Source organism: Epargyreus clarus, unplaced genomic scaffold, assembly GCF_041222505.1.
Source record: "Epargyreus clarus isolate Ecla_fem2 unplaced genomic scaffold, WU_Ecla_fem_2.2 ptg000004l, whole genome shotgun sequence".
Classification (NCBI taxonomy): Eukaryota; Metazoa; Arthropoda; class Insecta; order Lepidoptera; family Hesperiidae; genus Epargyreus; species Epargyreus clarus.
In genome coordinates, this window is record NW_027332212.1 from 1,392,262 (window position 1) to 1,412,429 (window position 20,168).

Consider the following 20,168-nt stretch of genomic DNA (forward strand, 5'->3'; position numbering starts at 1 on the left):
CGTATCGCACATTCCTGCGATGTTTCGTCACACTTGTTGACGCCATTTTTAGTTCTTTTTGAGACAGCGTGTGGGGAAGACGTGCAGACCTGTATTTGTTAGGTGGGAAGACGTACCTATACTTTAATGTAAAAAAATGACAAAGTACGTCGTTGACTTTTTTATATTACTGATTGAGGAGCGCCCTATTCTTTGGGAAACTAAATATAAAATAAATTATATATTATAAATGGATGAACCCAAAATTTGTTTGTTACTCTTTCCTGTATCTCTTAAGCAATAACAAAAGTGCACACTTCTTTTTACTATCCATGTCGCGACCTAATTTTCAAAATACGTTCCGTACGGTTGACGGTTGTCGAAAGAATGGTCACCCTGGGAGACGCTATGCCGCACGATATCGCATCGCAGCAATTCGTGTCGCAATTTTCTGCGTTGCGAATTCGCATCGCGTCGCATTGCAGTTTTGTGTACGAGCCCTTATAGGTGAAGTTTAATGTTAGGCAGAAATCATTAATCACTTTATGTTAATTTATGTTGAATATAGCCCACAAAAGAAAATCCAAATTAAAATATTTTTATATTTAATATGTAATGTAATATTATAGCAGATGAATATTATTTTAATTTATGCTTAATATTACGGTGCATATTGTTATTTGTAAGGCCGGGTCAGATACTCATAATATGATAACGTTTCGTTTTATTGATAAATCAAGTTTATAAAAAAAATGGTAATAAGCCTACTCATATTATTTTATATTAAGTAATTGATCGTTAATTTTCCTCAAAGTATTTTTATTACTTTCTACGAGGAAGTAAAATAATTTAAATTTAAGTTTGAATTCCAGCCACGTTCCCAATCTGATACTGCGTGCACCGACAACGGAACGGCAATGAAAATGGCGAATTCGTTCGTTCTTGTCATTTTGCTGTGATTGTGATGCTTGCTCGTTCTGTAAAAAATATTTAGTGTTTTGTTGGTATAAAATGGCTGACACCGGCTTACGTATGAATTTTGCAGCTCTAAAGAGGGCAGATCCATATGCGAAAGAAATAGTTGACAGTGCTACCCACGTCGCACTTTACACTTTTGAAGAGAATGAATGGGAAAAAACGAATATAGAAGGTGCTTTGTTTGTGTATAGTAGAAATGGTGAGCCCTACCACAGCTTGGTGATTATGAACAGGTTGAACACGAATAACCTCATCGAGCCAGTGTCGAAAGGTATAGAATTACAATTGAAAGAACCTTTTCTACTGTATAGGAATGCGAAGTGTCGCATTTACGGCATATGGTTTTACGATAAGGACGAATGTGTCAGAGTTGCAACTAAATTGAATACACTCGTAAAAGAGTCCATGAAACAAGCTCCCGTCGAAAATATGCCTCAAACTCCCGTTTACAGTGCGCCCGCCAAGTCCAGTGCTCCGGTAGATATATTTAGCATGCTTAGCAAGGCGCAAGATGATTATAATTCGAATAAGGGTTTAGCTAGTAAAGCCGAATCGACTCCGTCTCGGGCACCCGACATGACCTCTCAAAGCGTTATGGATTTCTTCGCCAAAGCGGGCAGCGGCGCGGCGGTGCAAATGCCTGCAGTTTCGTCTCTCCCTTCTCCTGGTATTTTCGGCCCGAGACCTTCGGATGTAAGGGAGGGTCCTCTCCTCCTTCAAAGGCTTATGAGTAATCCAGCACACTCTGTAGAACACATAGAGAAACAACAGCGGTCTGTTACACCCCAAGAAGTTCTAAACTCAAATGGGAACATCTCCATAGATTCGACTATGAGGCCAAATGCTGGGTTTCCTATGAAGTCTACTCCAATTGAGAAACCGAACCAACAAAGGATACAGAATATGAAGAATATTCAATCAATGGACGGAGTTGATGCAAATGGTCCCAATCCTTTAGAAAGCGAATTGAACCTCATGCACATCTCTTCACCGAAGCAGACATCTCCATTAGCTACTTATCTGAATTCAACACAAGATATAGTTCATCCAGTAAGTTCATATAATGGTGGAAAGCTAGAGGAGGTAGGTGTGTTTCCAATCATTAATTCCTTGGCCAATCAACAAAAGCCAGCACTGATGCCTCCAACAATGTTCACTGCTACTACTGGAACTGAAATCCAGCCCACTCCCGAGCCACTGACTAGGAACCAGCTTCTTCAAGCCTTCAACTACTTACTGAAACACGATGCGGATTTTGTCAACAAATTACATGAAGCATACGTAAAGTCTTTTTCAGAAAAAGCCTTCTCCGTGTCATAAGTATCATTCTGTTAGATGAGCAGCTGAGATTCAGCAGCTATTGATTGATGTACAGTTGTAATTTGAAGAGTAAATCCTTAAAAATGTTGTGTAGACCCACTAGTTTTGTAGCAACTTGTTTGGACAGAGTATTTTTTAATAAGTTTTAAAACGTTGACTGTCATTGAAATCTTTAAAACAAATGAATTTTAGTGACTTAAAATGTTTGAAATGGACAAGTCACACTGAAGATATATCGGTAAACTATTTGTGATATATATATTGGCTAGTTGGATGGTGGGTGGTTCAGGTAATAGCGGTATGGATACTGGATGATATTTACTTATAAAGAGTTGTGATAGCATTAAATTTTTGTTGTTGGTTTTCAGACCATTAAAAATTCTTTAAAAATGTAGTTGTCAAATAATATCTACAATTTACGAAAAATTCATCTTATATTGTTGTAGACTAGAAAATTCTATTTGCAATATCACAATATTATATAATCTTGTGGGTAATAACAAGCTTTTGGAAAATTCATTAGATGTTCTGTAATTCAGTACTAATTCCCAATACAGACACAAAAATAACATTTCCCAATACAGACACAAAAAAATTATCACTATGTGCATCTTTTTAAAGGAATTTAGATGCATATAATAACCATGAATGTTCAAAGAATCCATTTATGTAATTTTCTTTTATTATGTCAAGACCAACAAAGTTGTTGATACTGAGCGCTTTAAGATTTACTGTATAATGTACATATTCATGCAGTATCCACACAACTGTTGAACAAGTTAATAACTATATTCCTTTACATACAACAATTATTACTAGATGGCCAGCATCAGTATTGTAACCATTTGCATTGCTCCTGTATTATACATGCAGTGCTGCATAAATTGTTGCGTGTAAAGGCACTTTAAGATCAATGATACTGCTTATGTTGCTAAGTTTAGAAGTATTGTTCATTGCAATAATAATAATCTTATGATTTTAAACGAAAGAGAATTTCTATCCTCTAAGAGGCACAAAGCTTTATTGACATTTTTATTCCTTGCAATGAACTTATTGGAAAATAAGAACATGCTTTTGACTTATTTGTATTGATTATAAGGACTGCTAAGATTTGCTAATTCTTTACAAGTGTTATACCTTACTTTTATTCATTTCACATTAGTAGAGAACACATCAGTTTTGTTGTTCTATTGCATGTTAGACATTTTGACATTGTATTATATTTTCTGACCCTCTAAAAGTGTTTTTTCTTCACAATTTATTTTTGACTTTAAAATTCTAGTTTCATATGTCAATTTGTGATGTGATTCATGTTTATGTAAAATCCTTTTCTTTTTATTATAGAATCTATGTAGGGGATAATTCACAATTTTATATGTTAATATATCTCCTAAGAATCAATGTATGTTGACATCATAGTTGCAAGCACTTAAAAATAAGTGGAAGTACTGACTGTGAGTTATAAAAACTCAAAAAATAAATATATATATAAATACTATATTTCAATGAAACTTATAAATGGCAAGTGCCAAAAAAAGGTCTTTAATAACTAGACCATTATAAAAGTGTTAAAATCAAATAAATTGGAGATTAATATAAAAAGTATAGACGTGGGAGCATATTATGGTTGTTAATAAACTTGAAATTTTTCTGGCCTAGTTCAATTGTTTATGTACAGATTAATTTATATGTGGACTTTATTGTATTAGGAGCTCCCATGATAAGTTGAACTAAATTAATGTCTTAAAACTTTTGTAAAAAAAACATTATTGTCAATAGATAAAATATCTGGTCACCTTTAACAAAAATTCAGTGAAGTAGTCTCAAATTAAACAGTTCATCAAATATTTTGGTTTTTTATTATACATCATTATTTTATACGGCATTGAAAAGTTCTATTGCAAAAAAGTTAACATCTCCCTGTCAATATTCAGAGCATCTTTTTTAATTAAGTAGATGCATCTAACTTTGCATGTATGCATAATACATTGGACATAATGTGAATTACTTTATCATCCTTATAATTGGCATCCATGGGTTGCAGTATCTACATAATATCGAAGTGGCCTATTTGATGATTTATTCAAGAAAAGAGTGATATTGTTCCTGTTATTCCGAGCCGAGTTATATTTCCTATCGCGCAAAGTCCATAAGTTTAGTTCTATACATAGGTTTTATATTGGGGAGTTAAAATAATGGAATGGGGGATTATGTACATTCAAAGTAAAATTGATTATAAATAAAAGTACCGTATTTTGAAATCGATTTAATATTTCTATATTACAAATCGCTTTGAACTTTGAACAACCAGTTGTGACCACAAAATTGTCACACAGTTTAACATTTTTAACTTTTACATAGCCAGACCGTGTCTGACATGTTACTTGTATCTTGTACAGAAAATAATTTTATAGAAGGCTATTTCAAATATTTTTTTAGAATATCATTACTTTCTTATACATTCATGACTATTATGCAGTTATTTTTTTATTAAACGTATACAGGTGTTACTTTAAATGATTTTATAACTACCCAACATTAAGCCTGAAATGTATTTGAAATTCCAAAAAAATAATTGTCATTGCCTTTTTTGCCGAAACTAAATTTTGTCAACGTTCATAGACAATACACAGGTGTCTAGGTCATGGTAAAAACAAAATATATAATAATATCTATTAGCATTGTTTTATCATATAAAAGCATGTGGTTAGTGTTTCATAATGTTGCCTTATGACATCATCTAGATAGTATTATAAGCAAAAGTTGAAGCAGCAGTTGAATGTTATGAATAACATTGAGTTCCTTTGGTTTTATTTGCTTAATAATTAGCTGGCTGGATTGCATCAATGTTTTACTCATAGAACTGTTGTAGCGTTTGATACAACCTATGGAGCTGACCTTCAATATAGAGTTTGCCCATACACATCTACATGCAGTGCCTGTGGTGGGTTGTTTAGGAACCAAAATTTGTTATTATAATGTAACATTATCATGTCCGGTATGTTTGGTCCGGGTCCGGTGTATATGGGTACAGGTATTACAGTTCAGTCATGATTTATTATGATAAAACAAGAGCTCAAGAAAAGGTTTAGAAAAATAAATTTCGTCTGTATTTAAATTGTGCTACATCTTGTGTGATTATTGCTTAATTATAATTCACAATTATTAGACATTCCAGTATTTGTATTTATCAACACAATTGTTACAATTATACACATTTTTTAATTGTAAACGAAATATTTAAAATTAAGAACAAATACAGAATTACCTAACAGGTGAAGGTCATTGGTTGTAACAGAAAATTGTTTTTTCCTTTTTAATCTCACTTCGTAAACAAATCACCCTGTGGATTTCAACAGTGGAACATTTGATATGCTAAAGAAAAACTATATTTACAAAATCATGATTAAAGTTTAAACTTTTTTATCGACTTTCATTAACTTATATGAGAGGGAGTGAATAATAAAAAAATGTATATACAATTTAAGTGTTTGTGAAAACGTCTATTTTGGAAATTGATTAAATTTTAAACTGTCTGTATCTATAAAAGGGCCTTGTGTACGCTAACGTTAGGCCCTTTAACATCTAAAAGTTGAAATATAATAAAATAAAACAGCAAAATTGCGTAGTGTTAGAATGACTGCTTTTTTAAGTTGGACAAGCTTTTTAAGGATTTCGTATAAATAGTTACGAGCTTTGGGACTTCAGAGCGGATGCAGTAGTCATACATCATAAAATGAGTGTTGGTTTATTATTTTAACCTAATAGATCTTAGACATTGTACAAAATGCGTCAGTTAACACAAATAAAGCAATTACAGAATTTTACTGTGACGCAACTCACTGAATACTGTTAATGTTACATCAATATAGTGAATATATGACGTTTTCACGCTAGAACCTAATTTCTTTCAAAATCCTATACAAAAACAGTAGAAAAAAAATATCCGAAAATGTAAGCGCGTATGCCCACAGTTTAGGAACAAAAGTTAGGACAAATATAAATGGGGAATGTGGCAAATTGACAACCGTGACAAAACAGCACGATTGTCTGGTTATAATGTTTACAAATAGTTTTTTGGCAACAATTCGTTTAGACCTAAAATGTTCTCGTGTATCATTCGGACTTTAATCTTTAACAACTCTCCTGAATAGTGAGTCTTAAATGAGCGTATTGTAACATTAAACAATATGTTACACGACGTGTCTCACAAGAAATTCTTTATGCATTTATTCACTTGTATACTACTCCACCGATCCGACCAGCATGGCGGAGTACGCTATAGGCCGTCTTCAATTGGACAGACCAGTGCGAGCTGTAAGACGTAAAAAGAGTTTCAATCAGATTTATTTTTCCACACTCTTGCCCGTAAAAGTTGCTTATACATTCTACTGTTCACCCTTACAGTTCCAAGTATGCCACATGACCCATTCTAAAAGCCACGTTGGAAATGAATTGATTCCAATATTTGTTATAGTAATAATTACAAGATGCTCATACATCCTCGAACCGCAAGGTCTTTGTAATAATAATTATATTGTTTAAAATTAATAAGTGCAGTGGAATCAGTTCAATACCAACGAAAAACGATTGCCATAATCAAAGTTCTCACAATTATTGAAATTTTAATTATTTGGTTTTAATAAAACATTATCCTATCATATAATAAAAGGTAGGTGCGTTCAAATCTCTAAATATATGACTGTTCAATGTTCCTAGATTTTTGATTTGAGGTAGTGTCTTAATTAAGTACCTATGTAAGCCCTTGGTAATGTTTTCAACATATATTTTGATAGATACGGTTTTGTGAAATAAAAAGTTTATTGATGAATATAAATATTGTAAAGATAATATAAGAGTGGGACAAACATTATTATTCTGTTTTATTCTTCAACTTTAGAAATGAACCGAAGTGTACGTTTGCCAAAGGTTATATTATAATAGAATCATAATATTTTGAGTATTAACTGTATCATACAAAATTGTGAACTGACATTTTTAACATATTAATTTACAATAAATTCATATTTATGTTTATTATCTGGGGCGTCATTTCTCCTCTATTTGTAACGTATAAATAAATAAATATGTATCTATTAGTTTATAATTTAATTGACATACTTAGAGATTTGAACTAAAATATAACGCACTAATTTAGACTGGTAAATACAGTACACAATTGTAAATCTCCCATCAGAACGTTCGCGCCAACATCGTCCCCATTACACAAGGAATAACGTCCATAATTCTGACAGAGTACGAAAGCGTTTCTAAGACTATCATAGTCTACTTATAAATGTAACATATGTTATAAACTTTCTAACTGTTTACCAAATAACGTTCTTTAGTATTGCAGAGTTTATTAACTACTAACATTAAAAAACAATTACTTTCTACATAATATTAAGTTCTAAAATCGTTTGTGTACCGCACTCTAATGCCAAATTTAGATACTCGCATAGATTTCGCAGATTTTATAGTCAAACCCAGACGAATATACCCGACGCGTGGTTTACATGCTCGTATTTGCATCAATTCGTCTATACTAGGCGAGTATCTAAATGCTTATCTTAGTCCGCCTTGACGTGAATACCGTTGTGGCAGTGAAAACTCCTAAATCAAGAACGAGGTCCGCTTTCAAACATCAATACTTAAGACGACATCTTATCATAAGACCGATCGCAAACGAAAAGCAACCATAACGAACGTTATCGAGTAAACGAAATCAAATATCAACTGATTATTCGGTACAGATTTGTACATGAAAGTTACGTAGTATACTTTACACTATTGTCATAAAGTTAGCATCACACTACAACGGATCAGTGTTACATTGCACAGGTCTGCGGTGGGCTTTATAGAGAATTATTTATTATTTTATACTAAGTGTTTACATTGCATTGACTTTAACGTTTATATGTACATATATAAAAGAAGTGCCTGTGATTTTAAAATTTTGACTAATCTTTGAGATGGTTAAAGATTTGGTCGTAGTTGATGGTTATTGTGGGATGTGGTGACAAACGGGTCAAAGATATGCATTATAGCTATTGTTGTACAAAGGAATCGTTGGTTTTAAAGTGACCTTCAGAAAGAGAAACTAGACATTTGGTTACTAAAATATATCAATTAGACGCAGTATACTCAATATATTTGAATGGAAATTGTTTTTTTTACATGGGTCGGAATCAAGGTACGGCTTTTTGATAAAACCCCACGTCACTCCATCAATACCTAAGAATAAAGTGAAATTTACGTTGATGATAACCATAATTACATATTCGAACCCAACATTTGAATTTGGTCCATGAAATCATTGCTGGAATTAAACCCAGCTTTTGGGTTAACTCAAAAAATTAAATAATTTTGTTCTTAAATTTAATTGTAGTTAGTATAAATGAGATAATAAGTATACATTAATTGTGTGTGACATAAGTACTAAGACTAAGTAAGGGTTTATCCATATTGAACGTTAAATCAGATGTTATATATATATAAAATGTATTTACTTATTTTGGAAAAGCGGGATGTTTTTAGTAATAATTGTAATCTATTGAAAGGTTACAATTAATTTAAGAACTTTAAAATTTGGAAATTTAATATTGGTGCTAGAAACTGTAGGTACTTATAAAATCTAGTGTATTATATTCCACGTTCAATTTGGATTGTCCCGTAATAAAATTCGTGTGTTTGTGATCAATTAATATATTAAAACTATATACTATCTCCGTCCTAGTGTGGTACTACTCAGCGTTTCACAGCGCCCGTGTTACACTGCTTACTCTACTATAGCCATTGGCTTGAAAAAAAATGGACGTCGGGTATTAATATAAATAAATATATATCAATAATTTATGAAAAATATTTAACAATATAATACCAGATAGATCGACGCAAACGTCGTTAGATAGCTTGATCAGAAAATAACCACCTAAACTTTAATTTAAAAAAAATATATATAATCCGATAATTATGTAATTTAAAGCGTTTGTCACATGTATAATTTATTGAACAAAACGGCACCATTGAAGTTAAATTTCTTGTTAAACTCAAATTAAGCTTTTTATAGTACTTTTATCTTAGATATTATATCTATATATAGATACCCGAAGTCCATTATTTGGTTGGTTAATGACCAAAATCAATGTTTAATATAAAAACCACGCCCACATTCAGCGTTGCTTTGTGAAAATCCAGTGAAATAAATCAAAGTAAAGGCGGCATGTTACTTAAAATTACTTCTAAAAATCCACACAATAATTTTATTATAGACATAGTCCAAAATTTTGTATTACTTTCCATGTATGTTCTATATTCTGTATCAATATTCTACGTTTAAAAGGTGAGCTTAGATTGGGCTGTTTTGGTGAATTTATTTCAAGCCTTATTCCGAGTTACTACATGTCTTCTGTTTTAAAATGCCACAGTTGACATTCGATCAGACATTGAATTTAAAAATGATCGGACTAAAGCTGATAGTTTTAAGAGATGTTCAGGATCGCATTAAGAATTGGTTATATATTTTCAAATATATTTTATGAGGTACCCGGATGAATTTGATTTCGATTCTAAAACTGCGTGTTTGCGTATTCGTCTCTCTGCGATGTCATTAATGGCATTAACAATAACACAATTTCTGATGTGGGGTTATGAGGGACCTACAAATACTTTTGTTCAATGTCGTTAATATTTTATTCATGTGTGGATATTGAAGTACATTTTAACCAACACGTCAACTCATTTTTAATCCCATCTTATACTTTGTGCAAAATTCAAGATAAAACAGATCATAAATTCAGCACAGAATATAGTAGAGAAAATATATTTTAATGACAGTTAGTAATAAAGTTCCAATACCAATCAATATTACCATATCTTGACGTCGACACCAATAAATAAAATTAAGATTATTGCGCCTAACGTAGCGGTTAGCTTTTTCTCACTCATTCGATTACCATAAGAGTGAGATGGTTGACATTATGATGGACTAGAATGTTTAGTACAGTCAGCCAAAAAAGTACATCAATTTATAAATGACTTGATTATATTTTAATAATTCATTTTTATTGGAGTACTTTTGTTGACAACTGTCCTTATTCTCCAGAATATGCTAGTTACAAGAATAATGCAATAATAGAACGCAAAATCGTAATATTCAGTCAGTTAAACATAGACTGAACTTTTTGTACCCTTGTAACACACATCCAAAGGCAATGCTGAGAATTAGAAAAACTGTTAATTTATGTACATATTACGTGGCAGATATGTTATTTTTATATAAACCATGAAATTAGTACAAAATTCGTGAAGTTCTGAGTATTATTAAAAAAAACAAACATCCATAAAATGCTTGTACAAAATTTGCTATGCAATTGCTAATATTAAAATTATTTATTTCGTACGAAACTAATTACAAAACGACTAAAAAAGCTTAATACGAAAAGTACAGTCTATACCGAACATCCCAACCCAGTATTGTACACAAGGCCCAATCAATTTACATACATCCGTCTCTTTCTATTGCCATACGCAAGAAGGTGACAACAACTTATAAGTTTCCGAACGCACAGTTAATTAAAACAGCGTTTCTCAAACGCTCACAACCTACACACGTAGGCGACTTAGAAATATACATTGTATATGTATATTACACTAAATCAGTTTTAGAAACAAACTTAAAAAACATTATTCAACTATATTAAATCTATATGTATATTTGAATAGAAGCTGGAGGGCCTAACAAGTGAAAAAATAATAATAAATAGGATCCGGGAGCGCTGGTCAGCGGCCCCACACATTTGTACAAAAGCTGGTTGCCATCTGAAATGAGAAAAAAATATCAGGATTTAAATTTAATCTATAAGTATTAATTCCCATGTTTTAGAAAAACACAGTCGGACTTATGGAGAACTAATTTCGGATTTATGAAGCGGCGTTTCCGTCACATGAAATGGTATATTCGGGGATCTATTAAGAAGTGTTGCAACACTTGTTTTTGTTTCACATACTGTATGTTATTTTCGTAAAATAAAGTGGTGTTTATATTGTTTACGTTGTACAACTTGTTTACGTGTACTAGATAATGTTACAATTTCTAGTATTGATAAACGTCAATCTTTAATAGACAAAACATGATATAGAATAATATAGAAGTAGCAGACTAGCATGCAGTCCATTTGATGGTAAGTGGCAACCCATATACATCTGTAATCAACCCCAAATAGGATTACATATACCCATATGAAACGCGTCGGAAAAGCCCTTATCAGATCCTTCAAACCAGAACACGGCAGCGCCTATCACTGCTGTTATAAGGCAGAAATAGGTGTGACGGTGATGCAGCCGGAGTCTAACCACTTTCAAAAAACTTTTTATTTTGTACGACTTCCTCACGTGTACTAAAGCGTGTTACAATTTCTAGTATACAGGAATTAATAAACGTCAATCTTTAATAGGCAAAGCATTGGATAGATCGAACATGTATAACGGGCATATAGTGACGTACCGGCTACCAGAGGCGGTGCAGGTGCAGGTTGCGCGAGAGCACGGAGCGCACGTCGTGCGTGAAGCGCAGCGCGTCCAGCACCGGCAGCAGGTTCAGCAGCGCCACGTCCAGCGGGTCCGAGAACCACGACTTGATCGGGATCGCGTTATCTGCAAACATAGATAAGTATACATATCTCATCGCCTTGTAATTAAAGGAAGCCATTAAATGGCTTAAACGGCTGATAAATGTGTCGGCCTTTTAATGGCAGTCATGGTGTAATTTACGCGAAACAATGCTGACATGCGCAGTTATGTGGTGCAATTACATGAAATGGAAGAAAAAGTGCGGAGAAATATCGTTTCATTCGTAAATGATCTAAAAACTACATTTTTGAAATATTTTTCAAACATGAAAATAGATGACAGTGACAATTTCAATTGTCAAAACTGGTTACATTTTCTTGTTAGAAGTGAGTAATCTTTACTAATCTATGTCTAAAATGGAAACAACCGATTTATAATCTGTTATTCACACGCTGTTAAGCAGAAACTGTAAACAAAAAATAATAAATTGGATTAAAACTTTAAGTTACAATGAAACTGAATCTCTTTTATTTCAACAGACGTAAAGCATACATACTCTCTATCTTTCATACAAACATAAATAAATAACACAATCACACGCGCACCCACACACCTACTTACCCACCCATACACACATCCACACACAAACACACACACACACACACCCACGCACACACAACACACACCCACGCGCGCACACACACACACAACACCCACCCACGCACACAAACACACACACTCGTACTTTGTAACTAAATTATTGGCGATAGAAAATACTTATGTAAACCTTTTTTTTTCTATCTTAAATGTTTGTAACCCTACAATATGATTATGGCTTCAACATTTCATATTAATAACGGTTAGAGATATGGAAGAGCGGAGCCTCCTGCTACAGGCATTTTTAAATGCTTACTAGGATGGCACCAATCACTGCATAAATAGAAAATATACAAAGAAATGTTTAGTATTAACGATGTTTTGTAATACCTAGTTATAAGCATTTCTTGAATAAATTTTTATTTTATTTTTATTTTTATAATCTACGTAGATCGTCGTCAGCCCGTTACTCTCCCACTGATGAGTGAGAAGGATAAGACCATGTTATCGCGCTGGCCAGTGCGTATTGGTAGACACTAGACTTCACATACCTCTGAGAATATTTTTGTAATTTTTACTTAGCAATTTATAACCCAAGACCAAGCAAACCGGTTTGCTTAGAACACATAATATTATCAGTACTAAGATTCCTGTCCTACTCGAGTTTGGCTACTAATGCATTGCTACTCCTAAAAGTAAAGTCTTCTCATAAGACGCATCCCTAATCACCCTGGAAACCATAGCAGCGTTTAACACTATTGTTATTTGGCATAAACAGATGTAATAAGTTTTTACTTGCAAATGGATATTGGAGAGTTCTGCTACTTTTAAGTCATCTCTTAAATTTTTTTACAACTCTTTGTGCAACCACAACCTAATAATTCCATAGTTCATGTTATTTAACTATGGATTATATTATGGATACAATATTATTATGTCAATCAACAAACCTGGGAAGTCCCGATAGGCCCCGGGCGAGTTGTCCAATATGAACACCCTGTTGAGGTCGTCACATATTGACGACAGGTTCTTTGTGTATGACCCGTGCTCAGCCGTGCAGTGCTGTCTGTAATACAAAATACAAATACATGCAATTATAATAAGATTATAACTGAAAATAAAATTAATCAAATAAGATTATAATTAAAATTTTAATAAGTAATAAGACTAAATAATGCATAAAATTTATCCACTACTATCAAACTGCAATAAATCTTCAACTGATATGTATAAAATTACAAAATATACTTTGCTGATAGGATAAATTATGCAATAATTTAATACATTATTTATATTATCTATCAGTAGTCCATAACTATAGAGATATTCAGTATCTCCAGGCTTTTTTGCTAGTGCCACCTAATAAAACAAAATGTCAACCTGTAGAACCGCCGCCGCAGGATCCCCCGGCCGTTGTCCAGCTTGTCGGCGACCGCCGCGCCGTATATCTCCATCGACGCCGTGAACACCACTAACTCGTACCACTGGGAAACCTTCAAACATAACCATTTTTTATGTAAACTTATTAGGTATACATCTAGGTAACTGTGTGAAGTGAGAGTGTGAAGATGCACCATTGGCATATCTGATTTATACACGATTTTTTCTAGTGTGCGTGGATTACGGGTCCGATTTTGATAAAAGGATATTAATATAACAAATCCTATATTATAGATATAGATACATGTAGTGTCATAAAGGTCTAATTCTCCAAAGTAATGATGATAAGCGAAAAACTAAACAAAGGAATTCATTTTTAAGAAAAATACTATTTTATTAGTTACTTCTTTTCAATTAACAATTTATCTGGGCTTCTGTCAAATTCTATCAAATGTTTAACCAAAAACATATTAAACATAATAAGGTGACCTAAAAAGCCTAGCTATATATTAAGCTCCATCCAATAAATAACCGATGACAAAAGAGACTACATAAGAGCAATTCAAACGCAAACTTGACATACAAAACCGCGAAAAAAAAAAAGATTAACATGAACGGATTTATGGTACAGGAGACTTTTCTGAGGCATTCCTGCGTAGTCTACAGGCATAGCGGTGCATCTGTGGCCGACCTTAGGTGGAAATCTGGTCTCGTCTAAGGTTGATTGAAGATGTTTTTGGGCGGCAGTAGTTAGTTCACATCAGGTGGATTGCATGCTCGTCTGCTACTCCTATATTATATGAGATCAAACCATTACTGTTCTACCGCTGGCCATGGTTCTCCCGTTTGAATGATAAGGATTAGGCCATTGGACTATACCATCGCGCTAGCCAAGTGGTAGACTCCACATACCTTTGAAACCTTTTTTAGATTTTTCAGATATGCTCAAGATGTTTTTCTTCGCTATTTTAAGCAAGAGATTATTCATTTCTACATCTATAGTAATAATATGAAAAGGTAAAGTTTGTAACTTCAATTGTTTGTTTGTAAGGGCTAATTTTCGGTAAAACTCCGAAAGCTACACTATTCAGTAGTGCTATAAGCTATATTTTATTATGATTGAACAAAAAGGGCGAGCCGAGGCTACTGCTAGTTATATATAAACAAAACTCACAATATCCAAGAAATAATCGACATGAGGCCGTTTATGAACGAAGAATCTGACTGGGTGTTTGTCTATCGTGACTTTGAGCACGAAGTCCGGCGGCGTGCCCGGCTTCACGGTCGGCCGCAGCATCGCATCGTGGTGCGAGTGGATCAGCGTCTCGTCCAGGTCGAGAACGAGCATTTTCCTTTTAACTAGACCTGGAACAATAATATACATATATGTATATGTGGAATATATCATTGGGTAATACTACAATAGATGTATGCCATACTGTATATAAACGAATTAAGCTCATATCTTACTAATATCATGAACGTGAAATATTGTGAGAATGCATAGATGGATTTTCGTTTCTTTTTCACGAAAACTACTGAACGGATTCGAATGTAATTTGGTTCACGGAAAGTTTTGTTATTTGGATCAACACATAGGAAAACGATTCCCACGTGGGTGAAATCGCGGGCAAAAGCTAGTCTATTACATTTTAAAATATGGTACAGAAAAGCCCTTTTATGCTTGTAATATCAGCGTAAAGCGCTGTTGACTGTTTTGTTGTGATTTGAAGAGTTTCTCGGGATATAACGAGAACAATCAGGCACGCAGAATTACTTTCCTTCTGTCATCCATCGTTCAAGCAAGTGATCATTAATTTCTAATGCGAGGATTAATACTCGTACCTTCGGAGTCATAAGCCTTATAGCATTGATATGAAAACAAGGTGATGATGCCTTTTTATCACAGCTTTGCTGCATTAATTAACAGGAGAGAACATACGGTAATCGCCTTCTATGTATAGTAATCGCAAGTCTAATAATTTCAACAGAAATTTCATTTAAATTTAATCTTGCACGCGTAACAAATTGCAATGCTCGAGGGTGCAGTGCATTGTGACAGATAAAGGCTAGTAAATTCGTGTGTAATCATTCGTAGTAGTGGCGCAATAAGGGTGGCGGGCTAACGCTACGAAGCCATTCAAAACAACCCCCACCCCCTTCAACGTTTTGTTATTGACTGGCATTTGGCCTTTACAGAGTTTTCACGAACTTTTTATTCTACTGAACTGTGTTGTAATATTTTATAATAACTTTACGTAATTATTACTCAGCAGACGTTATCTACAAATCTCTTTACAATTAATTAAATTAGTCGTGATTTTCCTTCATAAATTCAAATGCTTTTTTGTAAGAAAACAAAACTTTTTTATTTTTGGACTGTCTGTCTGTATTTTATAAAACGAAACTGGCGTTGGTTAGTAAATAGTATTTTGCATTTATTTGAAAACTCTTGTTTTAAATTATTTATTCAGCATCTTTTACATACAAACAAATAACCTTCATTGAAGTTGAAGCTATAAACACAAGTACATAATATTTCTTTCCATATCTTTAATAGGAACTTGATTCATACCAGACTATATTATAATGTTAGAGTCATTCATAATGTATTAAGGTTAACAAGGATATTCTTTCTAATAATGCCCTATCCTCTATATTTATCAAACAACTTTACATTTACAGCTAAGAACACAATATTGAAATAAATAAGCTATAAACTGTTATTTTCTACAGGCTAAACTGTTGCCGAAACACCTTAATCAATTTGTAAGGGACATTAGCCCAAAGGCATTTATATATATTTGCAGCAATATATGCTCATTTTCCCCTTTAAGCTTATAATGGACGCTGGTGTAAAGATATAAAAACTGTATATGTACAAGTAACATTAATTGCATCATACAATAAGAGAATAATGGTGTGAAATAAATATTTCGCTAATTACAGAATTAACATATTATTCTTTAATAATGACAATGGTAAATTTGAATGCACAATTATGACCTTACATTTTCAGGACAGTAAACTCAAACAGTACTTAAAAGGGCAAGATGAAAGGGCTCGTAAATAAATCTATGCACTTGATTACGTAGATTTTTGTTATCAGTTATTGGACTATATCAGATACATACAGCCCAAGATGTTAATCAGTTGAAAAACACATAAATATTTACATAAAATAAGATATATTGTTATCAATTCTTTGGATGTCACATACATACATATCAGCTACATTAGGTCTCAGTCTAGTCAATATATGATTATACTTTTGCATATTTGTTGCTTGAGATGTTTATGCATTGAATCATTTTGACGAAGCAATATATTTAAGTTGTTAATAGAGTCAAATCAAATGAAATCAATTTTTTTTATTTAAAATAGGTTCTTTACAGAGCACTTTTTGAATAACAGAGTACAGTATATAGGAAGTAAAGGAACATTTAAATTAATTTATAAGCAATTGTAAAAATCTACTGATAATTTAGATAACATTGTGAATCATAGGTGATAAAATATGGGATACAATTTTCAAATTGTTTATATGATTTGGAAGTTGAAATGTATGTTGATATTATTATACCCCTGTTAGCTAGATATAATATTTTATGGCACTTTATCCTTATCATAGGAATTATAGAAATAACACATTATAGAAATATACAATATTTTACAAAACCCAAAGACATTTCTCTTTTATTTATCTTCTTTATCCATATTTCTCATATACAATTTCCAGCATCCTACAATAAAACAAATTCTTATATTATTTATGACGACAAACCCACTGTCTAAGCTTAGTATATTGATAAAACAATTGGACATGATTGCATATGTTCCTATTTATGATAATAAGGTGTAGATAAGGTCCATTGTAGCATAATAAGTGATATCTATTGAGAAAAATAACATATGTACCTATTCTTGTTTTATCACTTGCATTGTACATATTTCATGTGTGATAATCTTATTAGAAATATTTGCAGATAAAAAAATTTACTTTGCAGAGGGAGAAATGGGTGTGATAATGATAACGCTGCATTAAATATAGTTTTACAAAATATACAAAATTCGCCCCTGGTGGTTGGTAGCTGGTTGGTAGTTGGAACTAATTGTGGTTTGGGTAGTGGCACCACCACCACACCTACTACTGGATATATTACTGATGTTAAATGTTGCTGTGTTCCAACATTAAGGGTGTGGTAATGGAGTCACAGAACACATTTCAAGGACTAAGATCCTCACAGGCTTTCAACACATACAAACAATATCAGGTGGGACCACAGTCATATTTTGTTTATGGATGTCCAAGTGCAACAATAACCAGTCTTCTTCACCAAAAAAACCTTGGAAATCATGATAGACCATAATGAATCATGACGGACCTTTCCTTTTTAAATAGATTTTCAAGAAAATTGTATTTAAAAAATCTATATCATACATAAAGTATACTAACAAAGTTTTAAGAGTAGTTTTTGTTTTATTTTATTGTCATAAAAATGAGGATATGAGCATAGAAAATTCCAGCTACTTTTATATTGCAATGTAAAAGGCACAATAAATAAAATATTTAAAGCATAAACTTGTAAGTAAATAACAAGCAAATAATTTGAGTTAGATCAACAAGTTTGTTGAGGAAAACAGTTCAATGATGGAACCTCTGCGGCGTAGCTAATACACAATGGTGTTTCCTTAACAACCGCAGCTGTTTGTTCAATCCAACAACCTATATATTTTCGGTATCTATGTACCATATGCTGATGATATGCTAGGGAAATAATAACACATAATTCTTAGAAGAATTTCCTAATGACAGATTTTAAAAATGTTTGACTGAAATTTCGATTTGGTTATGATTATGTTATATGAATTATAAATAATTTCTAGGTTTAAAAGGAACGGAAATGCTGGTGTGGCAGTACATAGACATTCTAAAACTGATAGTACACTGTCCTCTTAAAACATGAGTGGACGAGTACTCTTCAGTGATAGCAACATGAATTACACCCTGATAGCTATTTGCGGATGCAAATCGTACGATGGTTCACAATTACAATAATAACCACTGATAAAAACATATTGTGTACTTACTCAGCCTGTGTCGAGATACGGGAGAAAGTGGATATATTTCATATTTGACAGATTGATATTGAGCCAACTGAAAAGCAAACACCACGTGAGACACAAAACTCGTATAAAACAACAATTAACACTTTAGAACTGGACATTATTTATATTTACCGCTCGATATTGCTTTCTAAACATGTAACAAAAACAACTCCATACTTTGGATGCAAGGAGCATGAACGCGCGAAGGCCCATTTGCAATTGTTTCAGCATTTGAAATATTTACGAAACGATTACCAGTATACAGAGACCGTAAGAGTTAAACGACAGCGGATAAAACGAGATCATTGACGGCGTAATTCAAAACAAATTCAATAAAACCAAGCGCCGAAAACGTCTAACCCGCCATGACATAATCGACCCAAATCTCACACCATAGACAAAATATTTGACTTTTTCATAGAAATATTGTCTTACTTTTTATTAATTTCGAATAACAAGGGAAGTAAAATATTCATCCAAAACATTAAGCTTATACTACGACCATATCAATACTACGTATATTTAATCGTACCCTTCCTTCATTTGGGTTACTTATATAAAATCATTTTCTTTATCAAAAATCATATGCATATTATTTATAAAATACTTATCAATTAATAGATAGAGGGTTTTATGCAATTATGCATTATGTAGGAAAAACGTTAGTTCCAAAAACGCATACATTTTATAGTGTTGCTCTGGGGCTGAAAAGGCGTTAAAATATATGTTGGTGAACTTAGCACAGCATTTGCCAGCAGAGTACTAAAAAATGAGAGTTCTATTCGCATGCACATGAGTTCTATAGTACCTGATAGTTTTCAGGAATAGTTCTGGCGATTTCACGGAGATAAAGCAGAATGAAATAATGCTCTGCTAACTTCACACAGCAGAGCATTTTCTACAAAATTGAAAAAAAAGCTATTGATTAGTGTAATTAGCTAATACCTGGAGTTCCTAATAGTTTTCAGTGATAGTTCTCGCGAAATAAACTTAAAAAATAATTTATTGATAAAATAAATTGACAAAAATTTAACCAAACAAAATCTGCAAAAAGGTTATTTAAAAGTGGAAACACGTCGAATTTGCAAAGCCTAGTAATAAAATGATACATTTGTACAATAACTGACCCAGGAACTCACACTAAAGTGCCAACACAGCATAATAGAATAGTACAAATCGGAAAGATTTTCGACAAAACTTTTTTTAATATTATTTTCACGTACCCAGGGGGAAGG

General features: G+C 32.9%; 2 protein-coding genes across 2 annotated transcripts; one reads left to right on the forward strand and one right to left on the reverse strand.

The window, feature by feature from the left end:
* Positions 1–886: 886 nt before the first annotated feature.
* Positions 887–4,124, forward strand: DCP1 (decapping mRNA 1). The gene has a single exon (XM_073092862.1). The coding sequence runs from the start codon at positions 991–993 to the stop codon at positions 2,275–2,277; it is 1,287 nt and encodes a 428-aa protein (XP_072948963.1). The 5' UTR covers positions 887–990; the 3' UTR covers positions 2,278–4,124.
* A 6,315-nt stretch (positions 4,125–10,439) lies between these two features.
* On the reverse strand, positions 10,440–19,319 carry Dd (CTD nuclear envelope phosphatase 1-like protein dullard). Its single transcript, XM_073092863.1, has 7 exons — positions 19,066–19,319; positions 18,916–18,982; positions 14,999–15,189; positions 13,825–13,937; positions 13,395–13,510; positions 11,783–11,931; positions 10,440–11,097 (listed from the first exon to the last, which is right to left on the reverse strand). Exons 1-6 carry the CDS (start codon positions 19,162–19,164, stop codon positions 11,786–11,788), a joined length of 732 nt encoding a protein of 243 aa, XP_072948964.1. The 5' UTR covers positions 19,165–19,319; the 3' UTR covers positions 10,440–11,097; positions 11,783–11,785.
* Positions 19,320–20,168: the final 849 nt, after the last annotated feature.